Below are 27,598 nucleotides of genomic sequence, written 5' to 3' on the forward strand. Positions count from 1 at the left end.
TGCAGTGGGGGAGATTTAGGTTGGATATTAGGAAAAACTTTTTCACTAGGAGGGTGGTGAAACACTGGAATGTGTTACCTAGGGAGGTGGTGGAATCTCCTTCCCTAGAAGTTTTTAAGGTCAGACTTGACAAAGCCCTGGCTGGGATGATTTAGTCGGGGATCGGTCCTGCTTTGAGCAGGGGGTTGGACTAGATGACCTCCTGAGGTCCCTTCCAACCCTGATATTCTATGATTCTATGAAATCAATATTGAAAATGTAGAAAAACATACACAAATATTTAATAAATTTCAATTGATATTCTATTGTTGTAAGTGTGATTAATAGCCATTAATGTTTTTAATAGCGATTAATTTCTTTGAGTTAATCGCATAAGTTAACTGCGATTAATTGACAGCCCTATATAATGCATATGCTTTTGTTAACCTGGCACCATTATGAATGCATAGCTGCTATGATAAGCAGTTCATGTAATGACACATGGGGTAAATTCTGCCATCTTGAAATGAGTGAACAGTCAACTGTCATCTTTAAGTTTAGAGAAAAGCAATGTATCCCAAAGAGCAAAATATTTCCTGTCAACCTGAATTTGAATAAATTTACCATTGCCACATTAGCAGTTTAAGAACAAATAATTTTCTGCAATAAGGCTAAACATCAAGTTTAGCATTCATGTAGCATACGTATCAAGCCAATTCTACTGGTTATATTTACAATCCATCGAGATAGGAGTCTGATAAAAGCATTGCCTTTTGTCTAACAGGTGTTATTTTTAAAAAATATCAGTTTGATGCCTAGGGCTGAAAGACATTGGCGAACTAATGCAAAAATGCAAAATATTCCAGTTGAACAAAATAAATCCAGTCAACAGCAGATTAAAAGAATCAATAACGTAAAAATAACCAGTGCTGATATCTGGTTTGTTTTGATTTTCAAATCACTAATTTACAAATCCCAATTTAGTTAAAACTATTCACCAGCATAAAATGACTCGTCGTGATTTACAATGTTATTTCATATGGCACACAAACAGCTCACATTAAACTGCTTTATGTTAAAAAAATGCAACTGAACTAAAGGTTAGCATTTGAACTAAGTGTTAGCATTACAAAGCTGCATCTAGGGAAATTGATTCATTACTACTACACTTGGCAGTCTATCTTCTCTCTAATATTAATGCATTCCTAGAAAAAGGTCTATGTGATGAATTTAAACCACTGAGTGGTAATACAGACTTTGATAACAGTGAAACCCCTTACATATCCATGCATTTGTGCTCTTTCATTAATCTTGATTCATGCATGCTGCCTCATGAATATTACTTTGTTAATAATACAAAGGAACAGACGACATTCCTGTGAAAATAGACATTCTTTACGACCCCATTTCATTCTGTTTTGCCAAATCAAGTTGATATCTAACCCTTCATTCACAGCAGAAGCATTATAAGACAAGCTATGGTACTGCAATACAATTTATTAACTGATCTAACTTTAATTTTGTTTTGTATCTGAATTAGCTTTGAACACGAGCTTGACTGATGATAAAAATTAAAATAAAAGCTGCACCTACAGGAACTCCTTTGATTATTCTCGGTGGCTCCTGGAGATGACATGGCAGTGAAAAATTAGCAAGTAAACAGAAGCACAGTGCTGGTCAAGTGAAACATCCAGTTATGAAGCAGCTCCACTGATGTGCATCTTCAATGATGCAGAACAAAGCGATGTTAGAAGCCTGTTTTTCCCAAAGAATAGTATCGAGCCTGACAATTTTCAGTTTGGTCACTCATACACAGATACACATACATCGACACTTTAACTCACTGCCTTTCCAAAACCTTAATGCAAGCTGTCAGGAGCCGTGGTGTACCAGGATGCGAGCATGTATTTGGGAACATACCACATGCTGTTAAAGAAAGGGGTAGTAAGAACAGTGTGACACTACAGATTTTTTCAATCCAACAACATATAATTTACACTGTGCATTTTTTTGATCGAGATAATCACATTTTGAAGCAAGACAGTGCTTAAAAGGATTTCTGCTATGTTTTGTATCAAACATTTATGTAGCCCTCCCCTCCAAATTTTTGCTAAATGTGTCAGCTCAAAAATCTTACACACCAGATTCTATACTATAGTCTTAGTTCAGATCTAAAATATTTAAAATGATTTGTGAACTTTAACATGATTTGTGAACAAATGAGAACGAGACTTCTGCAATGAAAAAGGTACTTATGCATTACAAATCCAAGTTACCATTAGATTGCATGTGTACTAAATATAAAGCTAACGTTTCTCCTTATTCTTAAGTACACAAACAACAAATTTACAATAAAATGAACCTTTTCCCTCCCCCAAATGTTGTATCAGTGAAGCCTACAATTTTCAGGATTTTTAAAAAATCAAATCTAAAAGGTTTGTTTAAAAAAAGGTTTTTACTGTAAACAAACATTTCTTTTAAAATTATTCCATTCTTTATTTTGAATACAGGCATATAATTACTTCCTCAGTTTAAGAGCCCCGGAATACTTAATGACGCCATGAATCAAAACAGGAATAACCACTTAAAAAGTCCCTAAATATACTGTAGGTTTAGATAAAAGAACTCTGATGTTTTCTAAAAGTCACAATTTAAAAAGAAAAGTATATATTTTTAAAATACTGTATATTTGTAAAAGCCTCTTGATGAACACTTGTGTAACTCCCTTTTTGCCTATGAGTCTATATTTTTAATTTTTTTCAAAACCATTATTAAATGAAAATCAAGCCTATGAAAAAACCCTAGTTTTCTCTCACTGAGAGGCTGAAGATAATATATACAATCATTTTTTGGAAGACTCAAAATTACTGAGAGTGATCTTACAGGATATTCAGTTTGGACTTTAATATGTAAAAGGGAGAAGTTAAGGACAGAGTTGCAGACTTAAGTGAAATTCCATTTTTGTCTCCATTTCAGCTATCCAAGTTTAACATTTTTAAAATATTAACATTTTTGAAATGTTACGTTTTCTGTAATAATTCCATAAGATTAGACTTACATCGCCAGGACAATATTCCAGCTTGGAATTTAAAAATTGACTAGTTTTCCCTGACAAATATTATTAATATTTTACCCATCAGTCCAAACAAAATGAACCCTGACAAGATTAGAACACTGCAAGGCTGATTGACACGGAGGGCCAAATTCTGCCCAAAGTTACTTCTGTGCAATCCTCTGAAGTCAATGGGAGTTGCAAATGCATATCCAAAAACTATCTGGCCCTTAGCAATGACACTACTAGTCTTGAATTTGCTGCAATATGTGTACAGATGTGAACTTTGACAGAACAAGACTGGACTACATGGAATTAGTTGCAAATATAGGAAGACTACCCACTGAATGCCTTTAACAAAAACAACAAAAATCCAACTGCTGGGAGAATCAGTTAGTCCCAAAAACCACATTGTAACATATAACATAGCATCAAAAAGTAGAACAAAAAGTTTATTGCACGAAAACAAAGTTCTCTAGCAAAATTTAAATGAAGCAAAGCTTAAAAAATGAATACAAGCCTGTTTTGAGTCCGAGATAACTAAAGAAACTTCTTCAAGCTAAGGTCTCCAATGCCTAAGCTTTCCAATAATCTCCAAACTACTAAAACTGATTACTTGCATACAAATTTCATGTGGCAGCCACCACATAATACTGCTGAAATAAAATCACAATAGACGGAACACTGATGAAATAAAGCTGTATGTTCAGATAACACCTACACAAGCAGAAGCATCATAAATCACAAATATTAAATTATACTGAAGCCAACCAGCATTATACCAAAGTATCTAAGTGTTTAAACTTGAATATGATAAGAGAGGCTTGGCAAAAAAATACCTTTCAGTAATTTTTTAAACTGAAATTTGCACAAGTATTAATCCCAAGGAAGTCTGACAATTCAGTATGTCCCAGATGACTGGAAAAAGGCTAACGTAGTGCCAATCTTTAAAAAAGGGAAGGAGGAGGATCCTGGGAACTACAGGCCAGTCAGCCTCACCTCAGTCCCTGGAAAAATCATGGAGCAGGTCCTCAAGGAATCAATCCTGAAGCACTTACATGAGAGGAAAGTGATCACGAACAGTCAGCATGGATTCACCAAGGGAAGGTCATGCCTGACTAATTGCCTTCTATGACGAGATTACTGGTTCTGTGGATGAACGGAAAGCAGTGGATGTATTGTTTCTTGACTTTAGCAAAGCTTTCGACACTGTCTCCCACAGTATTCTTGTCAGCAAGTTAAAGAAGTATGGGCTGGATGAATGCACTATAAGGTGGGTAGAAAGTTGGCTAGATTGTTGGGCTCAACGGGTAGTGATCAATGGCTCCATGTCTAGGTGGCAGCCGGTGTCAAGTGGAGTGCCCCAAGGGTCGGTCATGGGGCCGGTTTTGTTCAATATCTTCATAAATGATCTGGAGGATGGTGTGGATTGCACTCTCAGCAAATTTGCTGATGATACTAAACTGGGAGGAGTGGTAGATACGCTGGAGGGTAGGGATAGGATACAGAGGGACCTAGACAAATTGGAGGATTGGGCCAAAAGAAATCTGATGAGGTTCAATAAGGATAAGTGCAGGGTCCTGCACTTAGGACGGAAGAACCCAATGCACAGCTACAGACTAGGGACTGAATGGCTAGGCAGCAGTTCTGCGGAAAAGGACCTAGGGGTGACAGTGGATGAGAAGCTGGATATGAGTTAGCAGTGTGCCCTTGTTGCCAAGAAGGCCAATGGCATTTTGGGATGTATAAGTAAGGGCATAGTGAGCAGATCGAGGGACGTGATCGTTCCCCTCTATTCAACATTGGTGAGGCCTCATCTGGAGTACTGTGTCTAGTTTTGGGCCCCACATTACAAGAAGGATGTGGATAAATTGGAGAGAGTCCAGTGGAGGGGAACAAAAATGATTAGGGATCTGGAACACATGACTTATGAGGAGAGGCTGAGGGAACTGGGATTGTTTAGTCTGCAGGAGAGAAGAATGAGGGGGGATTTGATAGCTGCTTTCAACTACTTGAGAGGTGGTTCCAGAGAGGATGGTTCTAGACTATTCTCAGTGGTAGAAGAGGACAGGACAAGGAGTAATGGTCTCAAGTTGCAGTGGGGGAGGTTTAGGTTGGATATTAGGAAAAACTTTTTCACTAGGAGGGTGGTGAAACACTGGAATGCGGTACCTAGGGAGGTGGTAGAATCTCCTTCCTTAGAAGTTTTTAAGGTCAGGCTTGACAAAGCCCTGGCTGGGATGATTTAATTGAGGATTGGTCCTGCTTTGAGCAGGGGGTTGGACTAGATGACCTCCTGAGGTCCCTTCCAACCCTGATAGTCTATGATTCTATGTGTCCCTGACTTCTATGAAATCTCCCATTGTATCCCTTTCCATCTCTAAAATTTCATTTTTCCTTGAAACACTGAAACTCACATTTACAACTATCAAAATAAGATCTGTAAATGCTTTAAGACAAAATAACTGCAAATGCAAAAAAGTATTTCTAAAGGCAGAAAACCTTTGTTTAGCAAAATGGAAATGTAGTGCAAGAAAATATACACAGCAAGAAAATATACACAGCAGTTCCTTCAACGCTGTCAGATGTAAACAGCGTTCTATTCATCATGTAAACAGACATATAATTTGGAAATTCTAGTCATGCACCAATTAAACAAATCTATGTCTAGCTGTCTTGAAGATCTTGAAAATAAAAGTATCCTCATGTGACATCTGACACTGAGCTTGGGGGGAGAGGTAGATACGCTGGAGGGGATAGGGTCCAGAATGACAGACAAATTGAAGGATTGGTCCAAAAGAAATCTGATGAGGTTCAACAACGACAAGTGCAGAGTCCTGCACTTAGGACGGAACAACCCCATGCACTGCTACAGGCTGGGGAGCGACTGGCTAAGCAGCAGTTCTGCGGAAAAGGTCCCGGGGATTACAGTGGATGAGAAGCTGGATATGAGTTAACAGTGTGCCCTTGTTGCCAAGAAGGCTAACAGCATATTGGGCTGCATTAGTAGGAGCACTGTCAGCAGATTGAGGGAAGTGCTTATTCTCCTCTAGTTGGCACTGGTGAGGCCACATCTGGAGTACTGCATCCAGTTTTGGGCCCCCCACTACAGAAAGGATGTGGATAAATTGGAGAGAGTCCAGCAGAGGGCAATAAAAATTATTAGGGGGCTAGGGCACGGCACATGACTTATGAGGAGAGGCTGAGGGAACTCGGCTTATTCAGTCTGAAGAAGAGAAGAGATTTGATAGCAACCTTCAACTACCCGAAGGGGTGCCAAACAGGATGGAGCTAGGGGGTTCTCAGTGGTGGCAGATGACAGAACAAGGAGCAATAGTCTCAAGTTGCAGTGGGGAAGGTCTAGGTTGGATATTAGGAAACAGTGTTTCACTAGGAGGGTGAAACACTGGAATGGGTTACCTAGGGATGTGGTGGTGGAATCTCCATCCTTAGAGGTTTTTAAGGCCTGTCTTGACAAAGCCCTAGCTGGGATGATTTAGTTGGGGTTGGACTAGATGACCTCCTAAGGTCTCTTCCAACCCTAATCTTCTATGATTCTATGTGACTGATTATATATTTACTGTTGTAATCTTCCCCACAGTTATAGTATTTGATCTACCACATACTCTTTTGATATTGCCTCAAGCCTTAAGCTTGTTCCTGGACTACAACAAATCTTTTATACAAAACACATTTTCATGCCATCTTAGCTTTTATTTAAGCAATATCAGTTTCCCAACTCTACTCTGTGAGATGCCAGACTAAGATGCCTTCTTAGATCTGTACTATAAGGTTCAAAAGGACAAATCCATTTGCTGGATCTCACTTCCTTAAAGCATTTAAATAAAAATTGTTCAGAAAACTCAAGTAGTACTAATGGCTGAATAAATTACAACTGCAGACCAAAAACTAGTAAAGAATTAGAAAAAAAACTAAATTTGAAGCTCATTACAGAATCTATGTGAGATCTATGTATAATACATGGACACATTTATGCTATCACACTATCTAACTTTATTAGATTTACTATTAATAGCGTGACTTACACCCATAAGGTGAACTACAAGTTTACTGAACTTCAGAGTTAGGTACTGAATTCCAGAACACTTGGTAAACTAAATTTCAGGACTCTAAATTTAAAATATTTGTAGTTTTTCAGATCTCCAAATGTACAAAAGTGATCACTGGTTACTCTGTTAGAGCACCATACAGCAGGGGTAGGTAGGTCCATTACATAGTCAGTCAGTGACATCACAACCACTACTGAACATCACTACAGTTTGAAGACTAATTTATTTGGGATAAAGAAAATATGGTTCCACGATAGATTTTTTTTAAAAAAGAACCTAGGAACTTAAATACTAAAATTTAAGAACATTAAAGTTGCAAACTAAAGTACTCAAAAGAGAAAAAGCCAGAATTAAGGTGGACCTTAATTTTACCCACTTGTATGCATGAACTATGATGCAGTCTTTAATTAAACAACTACATATTTGTTCCACAGAAAGAACAGTTACTTTGCAGTAACTGTGGTTCTCCAAGATGTGGTCCACAGGTTTTCCATTTTGGGGGCACATACACCTCATGAGCTCAAGGCTGGAATTGTTTAAAGTATCAGCATCTGTTGGGTCCATGCCCATGCACTTTCCAGTGCCCAATAGCCAAATGTATAAAAGGCAGAGCAGCTGCAACCACTCTCCAGAATTCAAACTGGCAAGGGCTCCAAAATAGTGGCTAAGGAGGAGGGCTCATGAAATACATGTAGACAACAAGAACCACAGTTACAACAGGGTAAGTAACTATTCTCTCTTTTTCTAGAGATATCCCATACACATTCCACTCCCGGTGACTCTCAAGCAATAACTCGTACTGGATGGTGGGTGCTCTGATCTATTGGATTAGTAACTGCAGGATAGTTCTAGCACAGCAGGTGTCAGATTTGCAACCCTCTATGAATGAATACTGCTAAGCAAAGGTGTGAACTAAACGCCAAGGACCAGCTTTACAAACCTCTGAAATTGGGACACCTTAGAGAGATGCAGCAGAGGCTGCCTGGGCTCTCATGGAATGAGCCCTAACTTGCCCAGGCAGGTCAAAGTGAGCCAGCTCATAGAATGTCTTAATACAGTCAGACACTCATTTTGATGGTCTCTGAATAGAAATAAGTTGCCCCCTCATTCTGTTAGCAAATTTTAGGAACAGCCTAGGAGAATGCCAGCTTCTTTCCGTTCAGATAGTACGAGAGGCACGTAACTAGACCCAGGGTATGAAGCCTAGCTTCTCTCTGAGTAGTGAGAGGCTTAGAGAAGGAAACAGGTAGGTGAATCATCTGATTAAGAAAGTCAGGAACCTCGAGGGAGGTCTCAGTCATTTTGGCTTTCTGCAATACTGTGTAGGGAATAGAACTAAATAAATATTAGACAAAAAAATAGTGTTTTGGTCAAACCATGAGTAAATTTCTCTTGAGTTCACCAACAGTTTCAACTAAACCGAAAAATCAAAATGTTTAGCAAATACTGATTCTGAACAGTTTGATTCAACATTTCCAAAACAATTCAATTTTTTGAACTACATTCACAAAACAGCTAGGGCGGAAGTGGTACTCACTTTCCTTATATCATTTAACTCACTGGCACTCTCCTGAAATGTGAGACCTGGGTTCTATACCCCCATCACCTAATGCGGAGAAGGAATCGATATGAAATTGGATCTCCCCCATTGCAGGAGTGTGCCCTGGACCCTGGCTATGGGATAATCTGGCCTGGGTCTTAATAGCTCCTGCTGAAGCTGTTCCATTATATTTGTTTATAAATAAATTGTCACCGGAGTCAGGGACTTGAATTTGGGTCTCCCAAATCCTAGCTGAGTACTCTAACCACCAGGCCAGAAAGTCATCTTCCCTCTCCCTGGCCTAATGACTATTCATTGTCATTCATAGAGGAAATTCATAATCATTAGGAGTGGCATATGTTCAGTACCTCTGAAAGTTATGCCTTTAATAGCTGAAGAAAGCATTTTATAAAATGATGTGAATCGTATTTCGAGGTGGTACAACAACCAAATATTTTGCAACATCTGATCTTCATGAATCAGAACTGTTAAGAATTAGCCCATATAAAACAGTTAGACTTTTGCCTCTTCTTTTCCTGAGTGCTATCTGCTTCACTTTGTGATGTGCACTCTTCCCTGTCACCCTTTTGTTTCTTACTTACAAGCAGATGGGCCACATTATTATGTAAACAATGTGTCTTATTAAACATATATCCTACTATCTGAGAAACTGAGGCCTTAGCTCCATTAGATCTACCAGTAATGGGATCCTGGATTATGAAAGGATCATTGTAGTTAAGTTAGCCAGTGTGCCTTACACCCACACACACCCTTGGCAGCAGAGACACAGTAGGTTGAGAGACCTGAAGTTACGTATTAATACATGGAGGCACGTGGGTGCTTTGTTAAAAGCTTTTAAAAGCAAACAAACACCACCTATTAATTATTTCCTACTGCCACAGAAGACTCAATGAATACCAGGTTTCAGTGCAGCTGAATGATGCAAAAAGCCATTGGCAATGACTATAATGGATTTGTGCTTTATAGAGCAATGATTACTTTCCCCACATTCCCTCAAGTCAATATCAGTAACAATGCTTCTGTGTCTCAGAAATGGCTGCAAACATGTTCTAGTCAAAATATAAAAATATATAGCTAACCTGAATGAATTAGTTTAAAAGATTTATTAACCTTAATGCTTGGAATCTTTTTGAGCCCTTTTAGTGACTAGCAGGGGCTGCTGTCACACAGAGTCTGGGAGGGTTGAAAGAGGAAAGCTAGAATGTGTTTTAGGGACAGTACACAGGAATCCCCAGAAATAAAGGGAACAAAGCCACTCTTCCAGCCAAATCAATATACACTGTTTAATACCAGTAAGAATAAAGAGAAGGAAAAACTCAGTGTTTCAGTTGGGTTCAAACTTTAAAAGGCAATTATGTAAGGTGATGAGTCCACCTCATGATAGATTCCAGCCAATTCACAAGCCAGGAACTGATCTGGTGACTCTCAGGACCGGTATATAAGCACCACAGGAGGAACAGCAACTCAGTCTGCTCAATATCATTCCAGGGGTTGGAACTCTCTCCTGCTTGACATTGGCAACAGACTCCCAACCTTGCTCTTGCTCCCTCCCTGTTCTTGGTCATGCTCCAATTCTGCTCTGGACTCCTGATTCTGGCTCTGACCCCTAGGCCCAGCTGCCACAGCTCCAACCACAAGGCACAATCACTCCATCACAGTTTCTGACAAATTATATGGTATTACTGTAACTCGCTTCATTTATTTGAAGGTAATACCTTCAATAAGTTGGAAATGCTAGTGGATTCATTGACTTATCAATATTGCAAAAAATATGATCAAAACTTAGTTCAAGTCCCTTTGTTATGACATCTGGTAAACTATGGAAAATCTCTATTATAGATTTATTAATTGTTGCTCCGTACTTTGATGAAAAATAAGAATTTGTTGTTCTGATTAAACTCTTTATCTTGGCTATAAGAATGTTTACTGATTAGGACTTTCATAACATTTATATTCTTCTTTAATGACCTTAACAGAAGGGCATTTAGAAATAGGTTCCTGAGCATAAGCATGTGGAGAGTCACTGCTTTCAAGTGCTCACCTCCAGAGCTGTATGCAAATGCTGTGGTTGTCTAGAAGGGTGCAGTTTTAAAAACAGATTTGAGACAGCAGTGAGGCTTGTTCCATCTGTTGCTTCATGAACTGGATCCCTGTTCTCTTATTCTTGCCAACAACTAGTGTTTTCTTCTTCTTAAACATGCAGTCACCTTAGTTTATACATTGAATTCATATTTCCTGTGCTTGGGTGTTTTGACCCTCTGAATACAGCTTACCTGAATTCCTAGAGGCACAAGTTTGCTTTGTGTAAAAACCGATCAATTCTGTACAATTCATACAGGCTTCAGGAACTGATTACCTGTCGTGAACTTTTGGTAGGCAAGTTAGTTCGAGTATCGGCAGAAAAATTAGGCCCCAGTTTTAGTACAAACTTTAAGGAAGCCATCAGCATTTACAATGAATTGTGTCGAGTATTTTCATTATTTCTTTTACCAGTTTATTTTCTAAGGAAAATTAAATCTTGTTTTTAAATATAAATTTTATTTATAGGTATCAGAAGCACACACAAAAACAAGAGCAACATGTTACTAAAAAGCATAAACACAGAGCTTAAAAACCTTTTAAATTACTGTGTTCTTTTTCAACAATTATCTCTCCACTCTTGGACACTCCATGAGCTTGGAATCTTTAGCAAGCAGTATCAATCTGTGTAGGCATGCACTTTTACCCATACATAATATGCTCTAGACAGGAGTATAGCTCACAACTGCTCTTCAATTCTTTGACTGCTAAAATAAAAACCTTGGATATACTAGTGGTGCCCCTTATCAACTTCTGTTAGTTTTTGGTCTTTGTTTACCTAGCTTAAAATTTTTACCATTTGACACCCTCCCACACCACCCAATGAACAAAAAACAAACTGTCTTGTACCTCGCATAGTTACAATTGAGTTCTGACAACTGACACCCCGTTGGGATGTTCCTCTCTTTCTTCATAACCCACTAATGCAGATACATTTTGTCTTCTTCTGGATTATTTTGGTCTGAAAATAGCAAACAATGGGTATGTCTACACTGGAAACTTCAAAGCACTGCTGCAGGAACACTCCCGTGGCAGCACTTTGAAGTGTGAGTGTGGTCGCGCGTGAGTGCTGGGAGAGAGCTCTCCCAGTGCTCCTGGTAATCCACTTCTACGAGGGGATTAGCTCCAAGCGCTCGGAGCCTGTCTACACTAACAGTTTCAACCGCTCAGACTTGCTGCACTCAGGGGGGTGATTTTTCACACCCCTGAGCCAGCAAATTAGAGCGCTATAAAATGTAAATGAAGACATACCCAATGTCAGAAAGCTTTTAAACCCCTGTAAATTGTGGCCACACTGCCCATTTAAAATAAAAAAAATACAGTTCACTCCTTTTATAAGAATCACATTTGTCCTAGATTATTTGATTCTTATAAGTGGCTGATTCTTACAAGTGCAGCATAGGTTACTATAGGAATGATTTTGTCCCAGTGGTTTTGATCACTATAGGCAGTTGATTCTTACAATCAGTGATTCTTATAAATGGAGTGGACTGCACAAAGTGTATGTGTGAAGGGCACAGTATGGAGAGATAGTCTATACCTCTTTCCTTCACTGCCATGACCCAGAGAAAAACCTGAGAGAGCTGCCTCAAATTCCTGTACATTGAAGAGGACTATTAGTGCCCAGTCAACCAATTCAATCATCAAGTATCTGGGGCCATCAATATAAAAGTGTGCAGTGATGCTCAAAGTCAATGGTAAGCACCCAAAGTAGTACATCAAAAGCTTATTAGAGGCTTTAGTGGAAAAGCAATGTACAAAGCTTGGTCCCAGGCCCTGCTAGGAATGCACAGGGCACATTCAGCATGGTCTTCTCAGCATCAAGATGGTCTCCAAAGGAGACCTGTCAATATAATAAAGCAGAGTCCTAGATATACCTATTGTGTGTATAATTTATTTTCTCCCAATACCAAATGTGGTTTTGGGAAGTCAAGTAGGTTAATGGTTTGGTTCAGATGAATTACTGGAACCATTTTGCGGATGAATTTTGGGTGCGGTCTTGGCACCACCTTGGTCCTATGGATTGTTGATTATGGAGGTTTGGCCAAAAGCACCTGAAGCTCACCCACTCATTCTTCCGGCTGAAGCGACCATGACTAGTGGCTTGTCAACACAGAGCACGGCAAGCAGGGTGTGAATCTACAGCCACTAGCTTGCCGTACACTAATTGCCTGTGTGGACCCTACTACCATGCACTAGAAGTTCCACAGCACACTTTGACATACTCGCAGTACAGAACTTTTAGCATGCAGCAGCATGTCCACATGGCCAGTTTGTGCACCACAAGCTAGTGTGCTGTAGATTCACACCCTTGCTTGTCACGCACTAATTCTCTGTGTAGAAAAGCTCTAGGAAGTTTGTCTTCAGAGTGAAGTGGTTCAAGGAGATTTCTGAAAGAGGGGCTTGATGAATCTCAGAAGGACTCTATTGAGGTCCATGGCAGGAAGAGACTTGTGGGTAAATATGTAGGAACCCTCTAAGAAACATCTATACCATACAGTGAGAAAAGACTGAGCAGGACTACAAAGACAGGTAACTAGGTGAAATTGCTGGAGACATATTTTGATTTAGAGCTGAGCAAAAAAACTGGCCCGTTTGAAGTGCTGTAGTTTGTCCAGAATCTTTGATATCGAGGCTTGGACTGGACCACAGCCCTTAGTGGGCTGCCCATATTGAAAGCTATTTACACTCTGTAAAGAAAGAGTGCATTCTCTGGTAGATATTTTCCTGCTTTGTATCAGAATTTTCTAGAGCTGTACGGAACAGTTCTTGTCCACTGCACTTAGCCACCCAACAGCTACACTAAAAGGTGGAGTGACTTTGGATCTGCATGGAGTATCTGGTAGTGATGCTGAGATCACATCCAATCAGACTGGGAACTGGATGGGTGGCTAAATAGACCTCTATAGTACATCCATCAGCCACAGTGCTCTCTGCCATTACAAAGCTACCAGAATGACCATGGCTTTGTCTCTATTTATTTTGGAAATCATCCTGGGAAACGGGAATTGGCGGGAAGGCATACAGCAAACTTTTGTTCCATTGTAGGAAGAAAGCATTTGGTAGCAACCGTGGACTCAGACCTCCTCTGGAACAAAAGTTTGACATTTTTGGATTGTTCTCAATGCCAAATAAGTCTACTGAGGGGGATTCACCCTGATGGAATGTGACTTTCATGATGGATCTGTGCAAGGACCATTTGTGACTGGTCATTGACTGTCTGCTCAGGAAGTCTGCTAAATTGTTGCTTACTCCAGTGAGGTGAAGGGCCATCAATGTCACCCCATTCTGATGGCACCAAATTCCAGAATGATTCCCAGGCAGAGGGGTAAGGAACAGACATTCCCTTTCTTATGTAGCGCATGACTGTCGTGTAGTCCAGGAACATCTACATTATCAAGTTTTGGAGAACAGGTAGGAACAACATACTGGTAACTCTGATGGCTACAAGCTCTTGGACATTAATTTGTAGCTTCACGTAGCTTGGAGACCAGGTTCCTTGGATCTGTAGATAGTCCAAGGGATCTCTCCAACTTGTCCCTGACACATCTATGATTAGTGTCTTTGTCAGGAAGGGAAGTGAAAAAAGGGAATGCCTTTATGCATGGTTGGGAGTTCTAACCACCAAATCAGTTCAGCAGTGATGTGACTTAGTACTAGGATCTTCTGTCTACTGGGTGTTTACCAGAGAATTGATTCTGAGCCAAAGTTTGAAGGGGCCACAGATAAAGTCTACCAAGTGACATGTATGTATATGCCAACACATTAGGTCATGCTAGACTGCAAAGTATGTTCATACCATTATAGGTAGCTCTGATGTCAACTGAAGTAAGAGTCCTTGTACCTGGAATCTGTCGTTAGGAAAATATGCTCCTTTTGATTTGGAGTCAATCCAAATTCTTCTGAACTTCACCATCTGAAATGGGGTGAGTACATTTTTATAGTTCACTGAGAGGGCTAGTCAGATAAATAGAAACAGAGTGCTGCCCTAGCTCACCAATATCGCCATTGTGACCTGTCTCCGATCAGCCAGTCACTCAAGTAGAGGTAGATGTGAATGCTTTATCTCCTCAGGTGCAGTACTATCCTGTGTGGCTTTTCATGGAGACCCTCGGTGCCATGGAGAAGCCGAATGGCAACACCTTGTACTGAAAGTGATTGGATCCCACCACAAATTGCAAATACTTCCCATGGGCTATGTGGACCACTATATGAAAATATGCCTCCTGGAACTCGAGAGCCACAAACCAGTCTTGAGCCTGAAGAGATGGAATGATGGAGACAAGAGCTGCCATCCTGAATCTGAAGGGTGCATATATTTGTTTAGTCTCCTCTGGTCTAGGATAGGAAGAAGACCCCCTTTTTTCTTTGGGATAAGGAAGTACCATGAAGAAATCTCTTCACCTGTACTCCTGTGGAACCCTTTACAACTCTTAGATGAAACAATGAAGCCACTTCTTTTCATAACAGACTTTTGTGTAAGAAGAGTACCTGAACAGGGACAGGGAAGGGATAATGATAGGTGATTATATCCAACATCCATTTGTCCAAGGTGACAACAGATCACATCCAACAGAACAGGACATGGTGGCTTCCAATGGTAGGTGCTGGCTCCTGATCGGCTCGGATGTGGCTCCTGCAATTCCTGTCAAATCTGCCATCTGGCTGATGGGGCAGTGTTTGTGACAGAGGAGGTGGATGAAAGACATCTCCTCTGATACTATAACATTGTTGGTAAGCCAGTTGTTTGCCCTGGGAGTAATGATGTACCCATTAGCTTTGTTGGGGCTGATATTTATAGCACTTCTTGTAGGACAGTGTATAGATTCCTAGGGATCTCAGGGTGGCCCTCAAGTCCTTTATGGAATAGTGTGCTTCATCAGCCCTTGAGCTGAATAGCTCCAACCCCTTGAATGGGAGGTACATTGTGCCTCCCTTGGTTTCCTCAAAGTACCCTCAATTTTGATGCGGTTTTCTTCCCTGCCTTCCTCTCTCATTGGACTCCACTGGTGTCTGCCTAAAGGAACACTTGCTAAAGAATACTCCTGGGTTCCTTGGAGGTTGATCTTGATGTCTCCTCCAAGTCTGAAATGATGCACATTGGCTGCTCGAGCAGGTGTAGTTTGATCTGTATGTCCCATGCCTTGAGAGTTCTTGATGAGACGGTTTATGCATCTCACACTTATCATGGAAATGACTTTCCCTAGATAGAAAAAGCATCAACTATGCCCCTTGACCAGGGGGATGAGCATGTTGCATGTCAGGCAGGCCTTAAACCTGGAAGGCAAGGGGGGGAAGAAGGTGGAAGGGAGTCTTACCTGTTGTCTCTTGCCCCCCCCCACCCTTTTTTTTTGAATGCCCAAATTAAAAAATTGGCACAAATAAGTCAGTAAAGAAAGATTTCTTAAAAAAAAAACAAAACAAAACAAAAAAACCTAGTGTGGAAAGTAAGTTTGAAGCTCAAGAAAAATATCAGTTGAACACCTGTCAGGTTGCATATCAATTCGATAAGAGGAAACTGAGAGAAGGCTGCAGCCACTCCATCCTTTATGCCCTCACATAAGAGGGCACAAGAAGGTACAGAACATATGCATAGTTCAACAGACACTTACCCAAAACAAATCCAATTCTGCACACTACGCACACATCCACCTACTGTGGGATTGACACTGACACATATTTGAAGAAAAATGTTTCACCCAACACTGGCACATATTCGAAGAAAAATATTTCATCCCTGGTTATATTTGAGTTAGTTCAGGGTTTATTTTACTATTGAAAAATATCATTTACATCATTTATGACATTTATATACCACCACTTTCAAAATATAAAAAGTTTGTTTTACAAACTGATCGTCAAAGTAACTCTGTTTTACAGATGGGAAAGCAAAGTAGTAAAGTGATGTATCCAGGGCTGCACAGCAAGTCACTGGAAAAAAGCTTAGAATCTTCCGGAACTCAGAATTCTTTCCTCCATGGTATTCTGTTTTACATGGGCATGTTAGCATTGGTTTGAAAATAAATTCTTACCCCTTGCCTAGAACAAACTATATACTGATGAAAATCATTATACAAAGGATAAAAAGTACAATACCACTCGTACTGCTTGTATGCCTCAAAATAAAACGAGGGAATAATACATATACTGATATAGACAGCAAGATTACATAAAGTTTGCCAAAAGGCATTTACAGCTGTTGAAGACATAACAGAAGCTGATCTTGCCTGGCTTCCATAGCATGAATGAGGATTCACAGAAACAGGGATAAAGACACTTTTTGCTATTTCAATGACCAAATCAAAATTAATCTAGCTGTACTAGCTATTCAAGTAAAAGTTTGTTTTTCCTTATCTACAGTAAACATTAACTAAGAAAAATATTTAAGAATCATGCCTCTTTGTATCAAAATGAAAAATTATTCAAAGTTCATTTGTTGTGCCTGCATCTGCCTTTTCATTAGGCCCATATGGCAAACTAGTCTGAAGAGTAATGTAATAAATGCAACTGCAAATATGAATGTCTCTCAATTCAGTCAGTTAAATCATTTGCACTCTATGCACCTGAAAGCACCAGAGACCTCCAGAGACCACATGGCCAAGCTAAGCAAGCAGCTACAGGCAACTCTTGAGTTTCACAGACTGACTCCAGAAGTCACTAAGGCAGGGGTCCCCAATGCAATGGTGCCCGCCAGGCAGTTGTGTGCACCTGCAGGACACCGCACCACCAAAGAACCGCCTGCCGAAATGACACCGAGAAGCATTGCCGTTTCTCGGCAGCATTTCGGTGGGGACACTTCTTGCCGCTGCCGCTTCTCGGAGGCATTTCGGCGGCAGGGTGTCTGGCACCTGCCACAGTCGTCTGGGAATAGGAATATGCTATTCCCACAGAAAGGTTGGGGACCACTGCACTAAGGTATCAACACAAATAAGGAGGATTGCATTTTTCAGCCTATAAAGGAACACTTAGTACCATAAAACTAACTGCACTACCTTGGAACAGAATCAACTTTGCATTGTCTGGCTATCTACTCAGTCTTTCTGTCAAACCAATTAAAAGAATTGTACTACAGAGCTGCAGACACAGGTGACACTGCATCTGATGAAGTGGGTTTTAGACCACGAAAGCTTATGCCCAAATAAACTGGTTAGCCTCTAAGGTGCCATAAGTACTCCTCGTTGTTTTTGCTGATACAGACTAACACGGCTACCACTCTGAAACCTTTACATAATCTGTCACTTACTGTCTGGTAATGTTAACTTGATTGTTTTTCTTTTTTTAGCATTATATAATAATAAAATAAGCTAATGAACCAAACAGGCAAATACAGTAAATTCTGTAGAAATTTTCAGCTATATTTTAAATTGCACAAGCTAACATGCATGAATCAAACTTCACTAACCTTTGTAATATACATGAGATGAAAAATCTCAACTCACACTTGTGTTTTACCTAGATCAAAAGGGTACAGCTAACTTTTAAACTGACCTCACATTGAAAATTCTTAAGTAGCAAATTATAAATTTAAATATAAGGTTTATTAAAACCATGAACACCAAAATCCTCTGCCAACCCACTACCGTGGCAAAGCACTGTCACACTACATAAAATTCCCAACCCCTTTGTATTATGTTGGACTGACATATAGTACATTCTTGCTTTAAAACAAACCCAAATGGGAGTAAGGAAGAAAAAATAAGCTGTCTAAAAAACCCACATATTCCTCTCTCTGAGATAGTATAATACAGTGCAAACTATTAGACTTCTGCATAGCTGTTTCTAGATAGTGCCCATGGCACATGTCAAAAACCAATACAAGCTGAAAACGACATAATGACTACCCTATGACCTGATGTCTTTCACTTCTAGATAATCTTTCAGGAGAGAGTTAGACCAGGTATGGGATCTTTGAAATTTAGCATTTCCCTCACAATACCCATAGAAGAAAGTCCCATCTGTATTTCTATAGCATTTACTACTATCCTAAAGATGTCAGTAGCAGAAACAGATAGTGACAGAGTAACAAAACACTGTTTGTGACATAAGATGAACAACATTATCCAATGTAAAATATTGAGAAAATCGCAGCAACTTTAAAGTGTAGAATTAAAAAGAGAAGTTACCTTTGAAGGTTTCAAGTTCTTTCCTGTAGAAGAGAGAAAGCAGAATAGAACGTCTCAGATTAAAAACAGATATGTTGCATAAATTCAAACTGCAACTGGGATTATCTATGATGATTTGCAATGGTTTAAAATGTATGAAAAGGTGAACTGAAGGATTTGATTATTGTGACATTTTTAGAAACTTGGTTAATGGAAACTTCTAGCTGCATGTACAGAGCTTGAAGAATTGCTTTCCTGGAGCAAGTAACTGATATCAACTTCTTTAGAACTGAGCTATCACATATTTCAAATATATATTACATATTTATATCTATTCTCACTGTTTCTAGATCATCTGGTTGCAAAGATAACATGAATATGAACTGAGCATTATCAATTAATAAATGAAGGCTTTTTAAATCCACTGACAGACACTAAGACATCCCTGCTGCCTCTCAGAGCTTTGTCAAGCTGTAGCAGAGTGAAAACTGACCACTGTCTTGTCAGTTTTCAGGACTGACATTCAAAACCCTATGGTTAGCAGTGAAAGACAAAAATCTGGTAAATTTTACTGTGCTACTTGAGCAAACTCCAGATGTAGCACAGCTTGATTTGGAGTTATTTACCAGAGGAGGAGGATTCATATATGTGGAAGGAATAGTGACACCACAAAACTCTGCAACCTGAAAGAAGGAAGACAGGTAGAGCAGCAGACACACCCACTCACCCCTTCGTACACATGCACTTTCCTTTCTGCCTGAAGGCATTACAGTGAGGTGAGCAAGAATAATTTAACATTTTTTCTTCCTTCTAGCACCTAGGGGAGAATTAAAGGGGTTGTGTCTTGGAATTATTATTTATGTAGGGTATTACAACACTAATTTAACCATAAATTCCTTTATTACATTCAAAGGCCAAATGGTATTTATACAATTGTTCTAAACATTCCTAAAAAAATCTAAATAATAAGCAATTTACTACATCCAAACAGTAACAAAACATTTTTTAAGCATTTGATCAAGATACTTACATATGGGCTAAGCCCCAGGGTGCTTAGACTCATATTAGTCGGCTCCAACATGGTCAGGCATATATTAGCAATGAATCCTTTAAGAGTTTACTTTTTTATACCCTTTAACAAACAAGTGATGTCATTGACAATTACTGATTTCAGCTAAAAACCAATTTGAAACAGTTCATGCTTATTTCCAGTCTCAATCTAGGTAAGATTTATAATCTCCTTTCTCCCCACAGCCATTTTTCCTTATCTTTTCCACTCCTTCTTGCTGACCAATATTTTCCTCTTTGCACCTTGGTTCACATAGGCCCTAATTTTTGAGATAACATTGCTATGTGGGATGGGAAGAGCCATAATGGCTCATTTTAAGACAGATTCTCTTGTCATAATGAAAGCCCTCTGCAGTTACCCCTATTGGTCAGAGGCCTTCCTTTTAGAAACTTCCTTTTATTTCACTACTTATTCTTTGAACCAGACATCCACCCTACTTCATTCCCTCCAGCCTTACAAAGTCATTACTTTCAGGGCCTTTCTTTACAATACATTTCTTTAACCAAACTTAAGACACCTTTAATTCTTTAATTTTATATTTACTCTACAGAGTGAGTACTCAATTTGTCCATATCCAGCTCCACGTAATAGGTATATGATAAATTTGGAGACCGAAGCCAAGTCACGGTAGTAAGCTTATGTGGGGAAGGGGAAAGTTGAAGTTGTCACATGTGGTTTGTTATATCAAAGTTCTTTTCTGTGGCCAGTCACTTTTATTGTTCACCTATTTTTGCAGTTTAAGCCAAGATTCTGTTAAGACACTTGTAGATTATTATTTTTTAAATATTGGGCAATGTATAAGGCCCTTCTTAATTTGTGATACTGCAGAAATTGTGGATCCCGCAACATTCGGCTTCCACCACAATTCTGATTAGCTTCCTATGCACAGTCCATAATTTTGCATACATTTTGAGGTTCGCAACACACACATTTCCGCCCCCCCCAATTAGTAGAGTAGAACCCTATTTATATGAGCGGATAGCAGCTTCAGCTCCTGCTGTCAGCCCCACACACGGCAGGGCTCCTGCTGTCAGCCTCATGCATTAATGATTTTAAAACAGTTGCAGCAAAATGTCTGGTTATCAAAAAAAATTAGCAGGCATAACACAATACTTGAGTGTTTATATTGTTCCAGCAAATTTTTCTTAAAAACAAATTCCACCATTAATAAAGGTCCATTATTAATTTTCTGCAATTTTCCACCTCTTGTCCGCAACTCAGCCGCAATTAGACAATCATCCTGCAATTCAAGTAGAGCCTTAGCCATGTACTTATTCTTATTTAACTCTATAGTTCGACACTTTTCCAGAATTTACAGTTGTGATCTCAATTTCAACTCTAGTTCATCGATAACTTCTATTGTATACGTCACAGGATGCAGAAAAGAGAGCATTTGATTCTTTATCCATCCCTCATGACAACTAATTAACTCAAATACCTACCTGTAAGATATGACACATTGAGAGATGGAGGTTTGCTTTAATCTCAAGGTCTCTTTCCCCTTGGATGGATTCCTGAAGCACAGCTCATCTTGCCTGTCTAGGGAAACCTGGAAAGTGGCAGTAGCGTAAGCTTGACATACTCCTGATTAAGGCTGTGAGTATGTCACAGAGGTCACGGATTCTGAGAGTTTCCGGGACCTTCGCAGAAGCTGGTGTGGCTGGCCTGGGGGCCGACCGAGCAGCTTGGTCACCCTGGGCCAGCCGCACCAGCCACTGCCCCAACCCCAGCAGCAGCAGGAGATTGGGTGTGGGAGGAGGTTCAGGGCTGGGGCAAGGGCTTGGGCAGGAGGGGGGTGGTGGCTCTGGGTGGCACTTACCTGGGGGTCTCCCCAAAAGTGGTGACATGTCCCTTGGCTCCTAGGTGGAGATGTGGCCAGGTGGTTCTGCGCACTGCCTCCGCCCGCAGGCACCGCCACCGCAGCTCCCATTGGCCGTGGTTCCAATGGGCAATGGGCAGAGGCATCACGCAGAACCCCCTGGCTGCACTTCTGTCTAGGAGTTAAAGGACATGTTGCCACTTCCAGAGAGCCTCACAGGTAAGGAGCCTGCCAGCCCCACATACACACCCCGCAGCAGCAGTGGTCCTAGGCAGCACGCCACCCCATCTACCCTCCCAGAGCACCCAAGATTTAGTCAGAGGTATATAGTACAAGTCATGGACAGGTCACGGGCCGTGAATTTTTGTTTACTGCCCAAGACCTGTCCATTACTTTTACTAAAAATACCTGTGACTAAAATGTAGCCTTACTTCTGATAAGCACTCAGTAGGCTTTATTTTTTTTTTAATTTAAAATATAGATAAAATGTTCATAGGCTAAATGCACACTTAAAATAGTATATTTGAGATGTGTAATTTTTGGCAATGCAACTCAAATATCCTTTTTAAAGTTATGCAGTAGCTTTTAACTCAGATTCCAAAAGTAATAAAAATAATTACTTTCTTACATTTGATGTAAGAGCTCAGTGTGAAATGGTATATAGCTGCAGCATTAAAACATTGCGAGCAAGCATAAATTTTATTATTCAAGAACTACGTTGCTAGGAAGCAAGACTGTATTGGTAGGACCTATCAAACTGATATTCTTGAGCTAAATTTCCAAAGATTTTCTTTATAGATAAGCTTATTATGTACATTAGGCAAGAGAACAGCTCACATCTTTAATGGGATTCATAGATTCATAGATTCATAGATATTTAGGTCAGAAGGGACCATTATGATCATCTAGTCTGACCTCCTGCACAACGCAGGCCACAGAATTTCACCCACCACTCCTACAAAAAAAAAACCTCACACCTATATCTGTGCTATTGAAGTCCTCAAATTGTAGTTTAAAGACCTCAAGGAGCAGAGAATCCTCCAGCAAGTGACCCGTGCCCCATGCTACAGAGGAAGGCGAAAAACCTCCAGGGCCTCTTCCAATCTGCCCTGGAGGAAAATTCCTTCCTGACCCCAAATATGGCGATCAGCTAAACCCTGAGCATATGGGCAAGATTCATCAGCCAGATACTACAGAAAATTCTTTCCCAGGTAACTTGGATCTTACCCCATCTAAAACCCATCACAGGCCATTGGGCCTATTTACCATGAATATTTAATTACCAAAACCATGTTATCCCATCATACCATCTCCTCCATAAACTTATCGAGTTTAATCTTAAAGCAAGATAGATCTTTTGCCCCCACTACTTCCCTCGGAAGGCTATTCCAAAACTTCACTCCTCTGATGGTTAGAAACCTTCGTCTAATTTCTAATCTAAATTTCCTAGTGGCCAGTTTATATCCATTTGTTCTTGTGTCCACATTGGTACTGAGTTTAAATAATTCCTCTCCCTCTCTGGTATTTATCCCTCTGATATATTTATAGAGAGCAATCATATCTCCCCTCAGCCTTCTTTTAGTTAGGCTAAACAAGCCAAGCTCCCTGAGTCTCCTTTCATAAGACAAGTTTTCCATTCCTTGGATCATCCTAGTAGCCCTTCTCTGTACCTGTTCCAGTTTGAATTCATCCTTCTTAAACATGGGAGACCAGAACTGCACACAGTACTCCAGGTGAGGTCTCACCAGTGCCTTATATAACGGTACTAAAACCTCCTTATCCCTACTGGAAATACCTCTCCTGATGCATCCCAAGACGACATTAGCTTTTTTCACAGCCATATCACATTGGCAGCTCATAGTCATCCTATGATCAACCAATACTCCAAGGTCCTTTTCCTCCTCCGTTACTTCTAGTTGATGCGTCCCTAGCTTATAACTAAAATTCTTGTTATTAATCCCTAAATGCATGACCTTACACTTCTCACTATTAAATTTCATCCTATTCCTATTACTCCAGTTTACAAGGTCATCCAGATCCTCCTGTACGGTATCCCTGTCCTTCTCTAAATTAGCAATACCTCCCAGCTTTGTATCATCTGCAAACTTTATTAGCACACTCCCACTTTTTGTGCCCAGGTCAGTAATAAAAAGATTAAATAAGATTGGTCCCAAAACCGATCCCTGAGGAACTCCACTGGTAACCTCCCTCCAACTTGACAGTTCACCTTTCAGTAGGACCCGTTGTAGTCTCCCCTTTAACCAATTCCCTATCCACCTTTCAATATTCCTATTGATGCCCATCTTATCCAATTTAACTAATAATTCCCCATGTGGCACCGTATCAAACGCCTTACTAAAATCTAAGTAAATTAGATCCACTGCGTTTCCTTTATCTAAAAAATCTGTTACTTTCTCAAAGAAGGAGATCAGGTTGGTTTGGCACGATCTACCTTTTGTAAAACCATGTTGTATTTTGTCCCATTTACCATTGACTTCAATGTCCTTAACTACCTTCTCCTTCAAAATTTTTTCCAAGACCTTGCATACTACAGATGTCAAACTAACAGGCCTATAATTACTTGGATCACTTTTTTTCCCTTTCTTAAAAATAGGAACTATGTTAGCAATCCTCCAATCATACGGTACAACCCCTGAGTTTACAGATTCATTAAAAATTCTTGCTAATGGGCTTGCAATTTCTTGTGCCAATTCTTTTAATATTCTTGGATGAAGATTATCTGGGCCCCCCGATTTAGTCCCATTAAGCTGTTTGAGTTTCGCTTCTACCTCTGATATGGTGATGTCTACCTCCATATCCTCATTCCCATTTATCATGCTACCATTATCCCTAAGATCCTCTTTAGTCTTATTAAAGACTGAGGCAAAGTATTTGTTTAGATATTGGGCCATGCCTAGATTATCCTTGACCTCCACTCCATCCTCAGTTTTTAGCGGTCCCACTTCTTCTTTCTTTGTTTTCTTCCTATTTATATGACTATAGAACCTTTTACTATTGGTTTTAATTCCCTTTGCAAGGTCCAACTCTACTTGACTTTTAGCCTGTCTCACTTTATCCCTACATATTCTGACCTCAATAAGGTAGCTTGCCTTACTGATCCCTCCCTTCTTCCACTCCCTATATGCTTTCTGCTTTTTCTTAATTACCTCTCTAAGATGCTTGCTCATCCAGCTTGGTCTACAACTCCTGCCTATGAATTTTTTCCCCTTTCTTGGGATGCAGGCTTCCGATAGCTTCTGCAGCTTTAATTTAAAATAATCCCAGGCCTCCTCTACCTTTAAACCCATAAATTCTTCAGTCCAATCCACTTCCCTAACTAATTTCCTTAATTTTTGAAAGTCAGCCCTTTTGAAATCAAAAACCTTAGTTGCAGATTTATTTTTGTTAATCCTTCCATTCAGTTTGAACTGAATTAGCTCATGATCACTTGAGCCAAGATTATCCCCTACAACCATTTCCTCTATGAGGTCCTCATTACTCACCAAGACCAAATCTAAAGGGATATATCAGGCATCAGGGGAATAATGTTAAAACAATATTAAAACAGATTGCAGAAACACAATCTAATATTCTGCTCACATCACAAAGATGGCACAAACATTAGAAAGTTATGGAAAACTTTGGAGAACCTCTGGGTCTATTTTTAGTTCACAAGTCAAAACTGATTTCTCCAAACTGAAAAAATCCACTTACTTTTCCTCCCCCACACCCCAAACACTAGAAAAATATTTTGGAAAAATCCCAGTAAGTTTTATGAGGATGTGATTCACTTTATATTTATTGCTTCAAAGGTGCACATATATTGTTCTAAACAAAAAGCTTGCAGTTTTGTAAGTAAAACAGATCACCAATTGAGTCCCCAGTCTACTAACTTGCTAGACCTACTACTCTTTTGTATGCGCCTTTGGTAAATGTATCACTAATCTGTTTGCTTTCTTAGGAACTATGCTATTATGAAATTTCAACCAAACAAATTTGAATGTGCTGAATCCTACTCATGTTGAGTGGGCTGGACAGAAATGCAGATCTCTTAAAAATGGACAAAATTCTGAATTAATCTGTCCTGCTTTCAATGATTTTACTTCCACAATTTTTCTGTCACTTTGATGCAGTGAAATGTGATGCAGTCTCCATAATTTTCTCTGTGTTCTTGAATGACAATATTTGCAGCATGGATCATAGCATTCTGCAGGGTTTTTTCCACATCCAGAAGCAATAGAACTGAGTAGAAATACTTTTTTCCCCCTGTATCTGTACTTGTAACCTTTCTTAGGTAAACTTCCATGTTGAACTGACAATCTTGCATTCATATCAATATGGTTTCTTTTAGTTCTTGTTTTAATTCGCCCCTCTCCTGCAGCTGCAACCTATAGTTTAAATCTGTAGGAATACATGGAGGGCAAAATGCTTCTATCATTTTCTTTAAATTGCCAAGTTGAGGGCAGTATTATAATAGTAGCAGTTTTCATTTGTTTTTAATAGATTGATTACCAGTTGATCTTTGCCATCTTTGTGTGTAGAGAAACAAAAATTGCTCCTTAATTAACTGATGTGACAAGCTGCTGAAAAGACTGGTATAGGGAGTTTTGAATTATTTTTATGGATACGTTTTAAATACAGCCATCAAACATGTCTCCTCCCTTGCAGAACCATTAATCTCCTATCTTCTACTTCACTAGACAAAAAAATTTATATTTGACTTGAAGAATCAAAACAACTATTTTCTGTACCTTGTGGGAGAATAGATTAACATGAATCCTTTTCTGCTACATACATCTTAATGATATGTAAAATTTACTTTAGAGAGTTGTTTTAATTACTTCAGTCCATTCCATCTCGCTTATTAATGTAAGCACTTCAAAGTGAAATTTGAGCTAAAAAGAAAATAAGACCCCCTGGGGAAAAAAAACAAGAGCCCACTGTGTTCTTCTTGGAGAAAAAAACAAAATGGGTTTTCACAATCCTGTCTAATATTCTTCATAATTACATAAATACATAATTTAGTGACTCTGTCCCAATAAGGCATCACAAAAGTGATCTGAAAGGCTGTATATCTGACAACATATGAGATGGAGCCCTCTCTATTGCAATTGATATCACTAGGACCTGACTCAGGGAATGCAGTTCCCTGCACTACATAAGCTGTTAACTTTTCCTGCCACAGCAGGAAAGATGCAGCATCTTCAGAATTTTATCTTGGATCGCGATAAGCAAGTGACGGAAAATATTTTTAAAATAAAACTGCAGAGAAGGAATCTATAACTTGTCTAAACACACGTGTGTTATGAATTTCGAGTTGCAAACAATATTTTGTATATACTTGCTTGTAAACACTTCAGCTTAGCTTTCAACTTAATGGCAATATGATGAACTGTGACTTTTTACTTGTCACAGGAGCATTTGTTCATTGGTTCCCACTTACTAGTTACACAGTTCACACAGAGTTAATTCATTCTTACCATTCATGTGTGACTCGTAATTTCTCTCTCTTTTTTTTTTTAATTACTCTTTCATTGCTACCTACTCTTTCCCCGAAGACAAAATAGTGAAATGTCAGTTGTGCCTGCTGGCACTATAGTATAGAACTTGATGTTCTTCTTTAAGTATGTGTCCCTCTATAGATACGCACGCATCTCATGCGTGAGAGATCAGGCTATTTTGAATAGCAGTGTCTGTCAGGTCCACAAATGCACCACGTGCCTCCTTGTGTTTCCACATAAGCATATAGAGGGTGGAGTGGTCACATCTCTCCCTCAGTTTCCTCTTACTGCCTGTGGCAGTGAGAAGGAACCTGGTGTGTGGGTGCGCACAAGCTACTTCATACACATGCACCCTGAGTGTCCTTG

General features: G+C 39.6%; 1 protein-coding gene across 5 annotated transcripts in view; it reads right to left on the bottom strand.

Annotated features, from left to right (window-relative positions):
• Positions 1-27,598, bottom strand: part of DTNBP1 (dystrobrevin binding protein 1) — a 191,520-nt gene that overhangs the window by 81,072 nt on the left and 82,850 nt on the right. For all 5 annotated transcript variants that reach the window (XM_077810604.1, XM_077810607.1, XM_077810606.1 and 2 more), the window contains exon 7: positions 18,865-18,887. In XM_077810604.1, coding sequence (XP_077666730.1) covers positions 18,865-18,887 — 23 coding nt within the window. The remainder of the gene's footprint in view (positions 1-18,864; positions 18,888-27,598) is intronic.

This window comes from Eretmochelys imbricata, chromosome 2, assembly GCF_965152235.1.
Source record: "Eretmochelys imbricata isolate rEreImb1 chromosome 2, rEreImb1.hap1, whole genome shotgun sequence".
Classification (NCBI taxonomy): domain Eukaryota; kingdom Metazoa; phylum Chordata; order Testudines; family Cheloniidae; genus Eretmochelys; species Eretmochelys imbricata.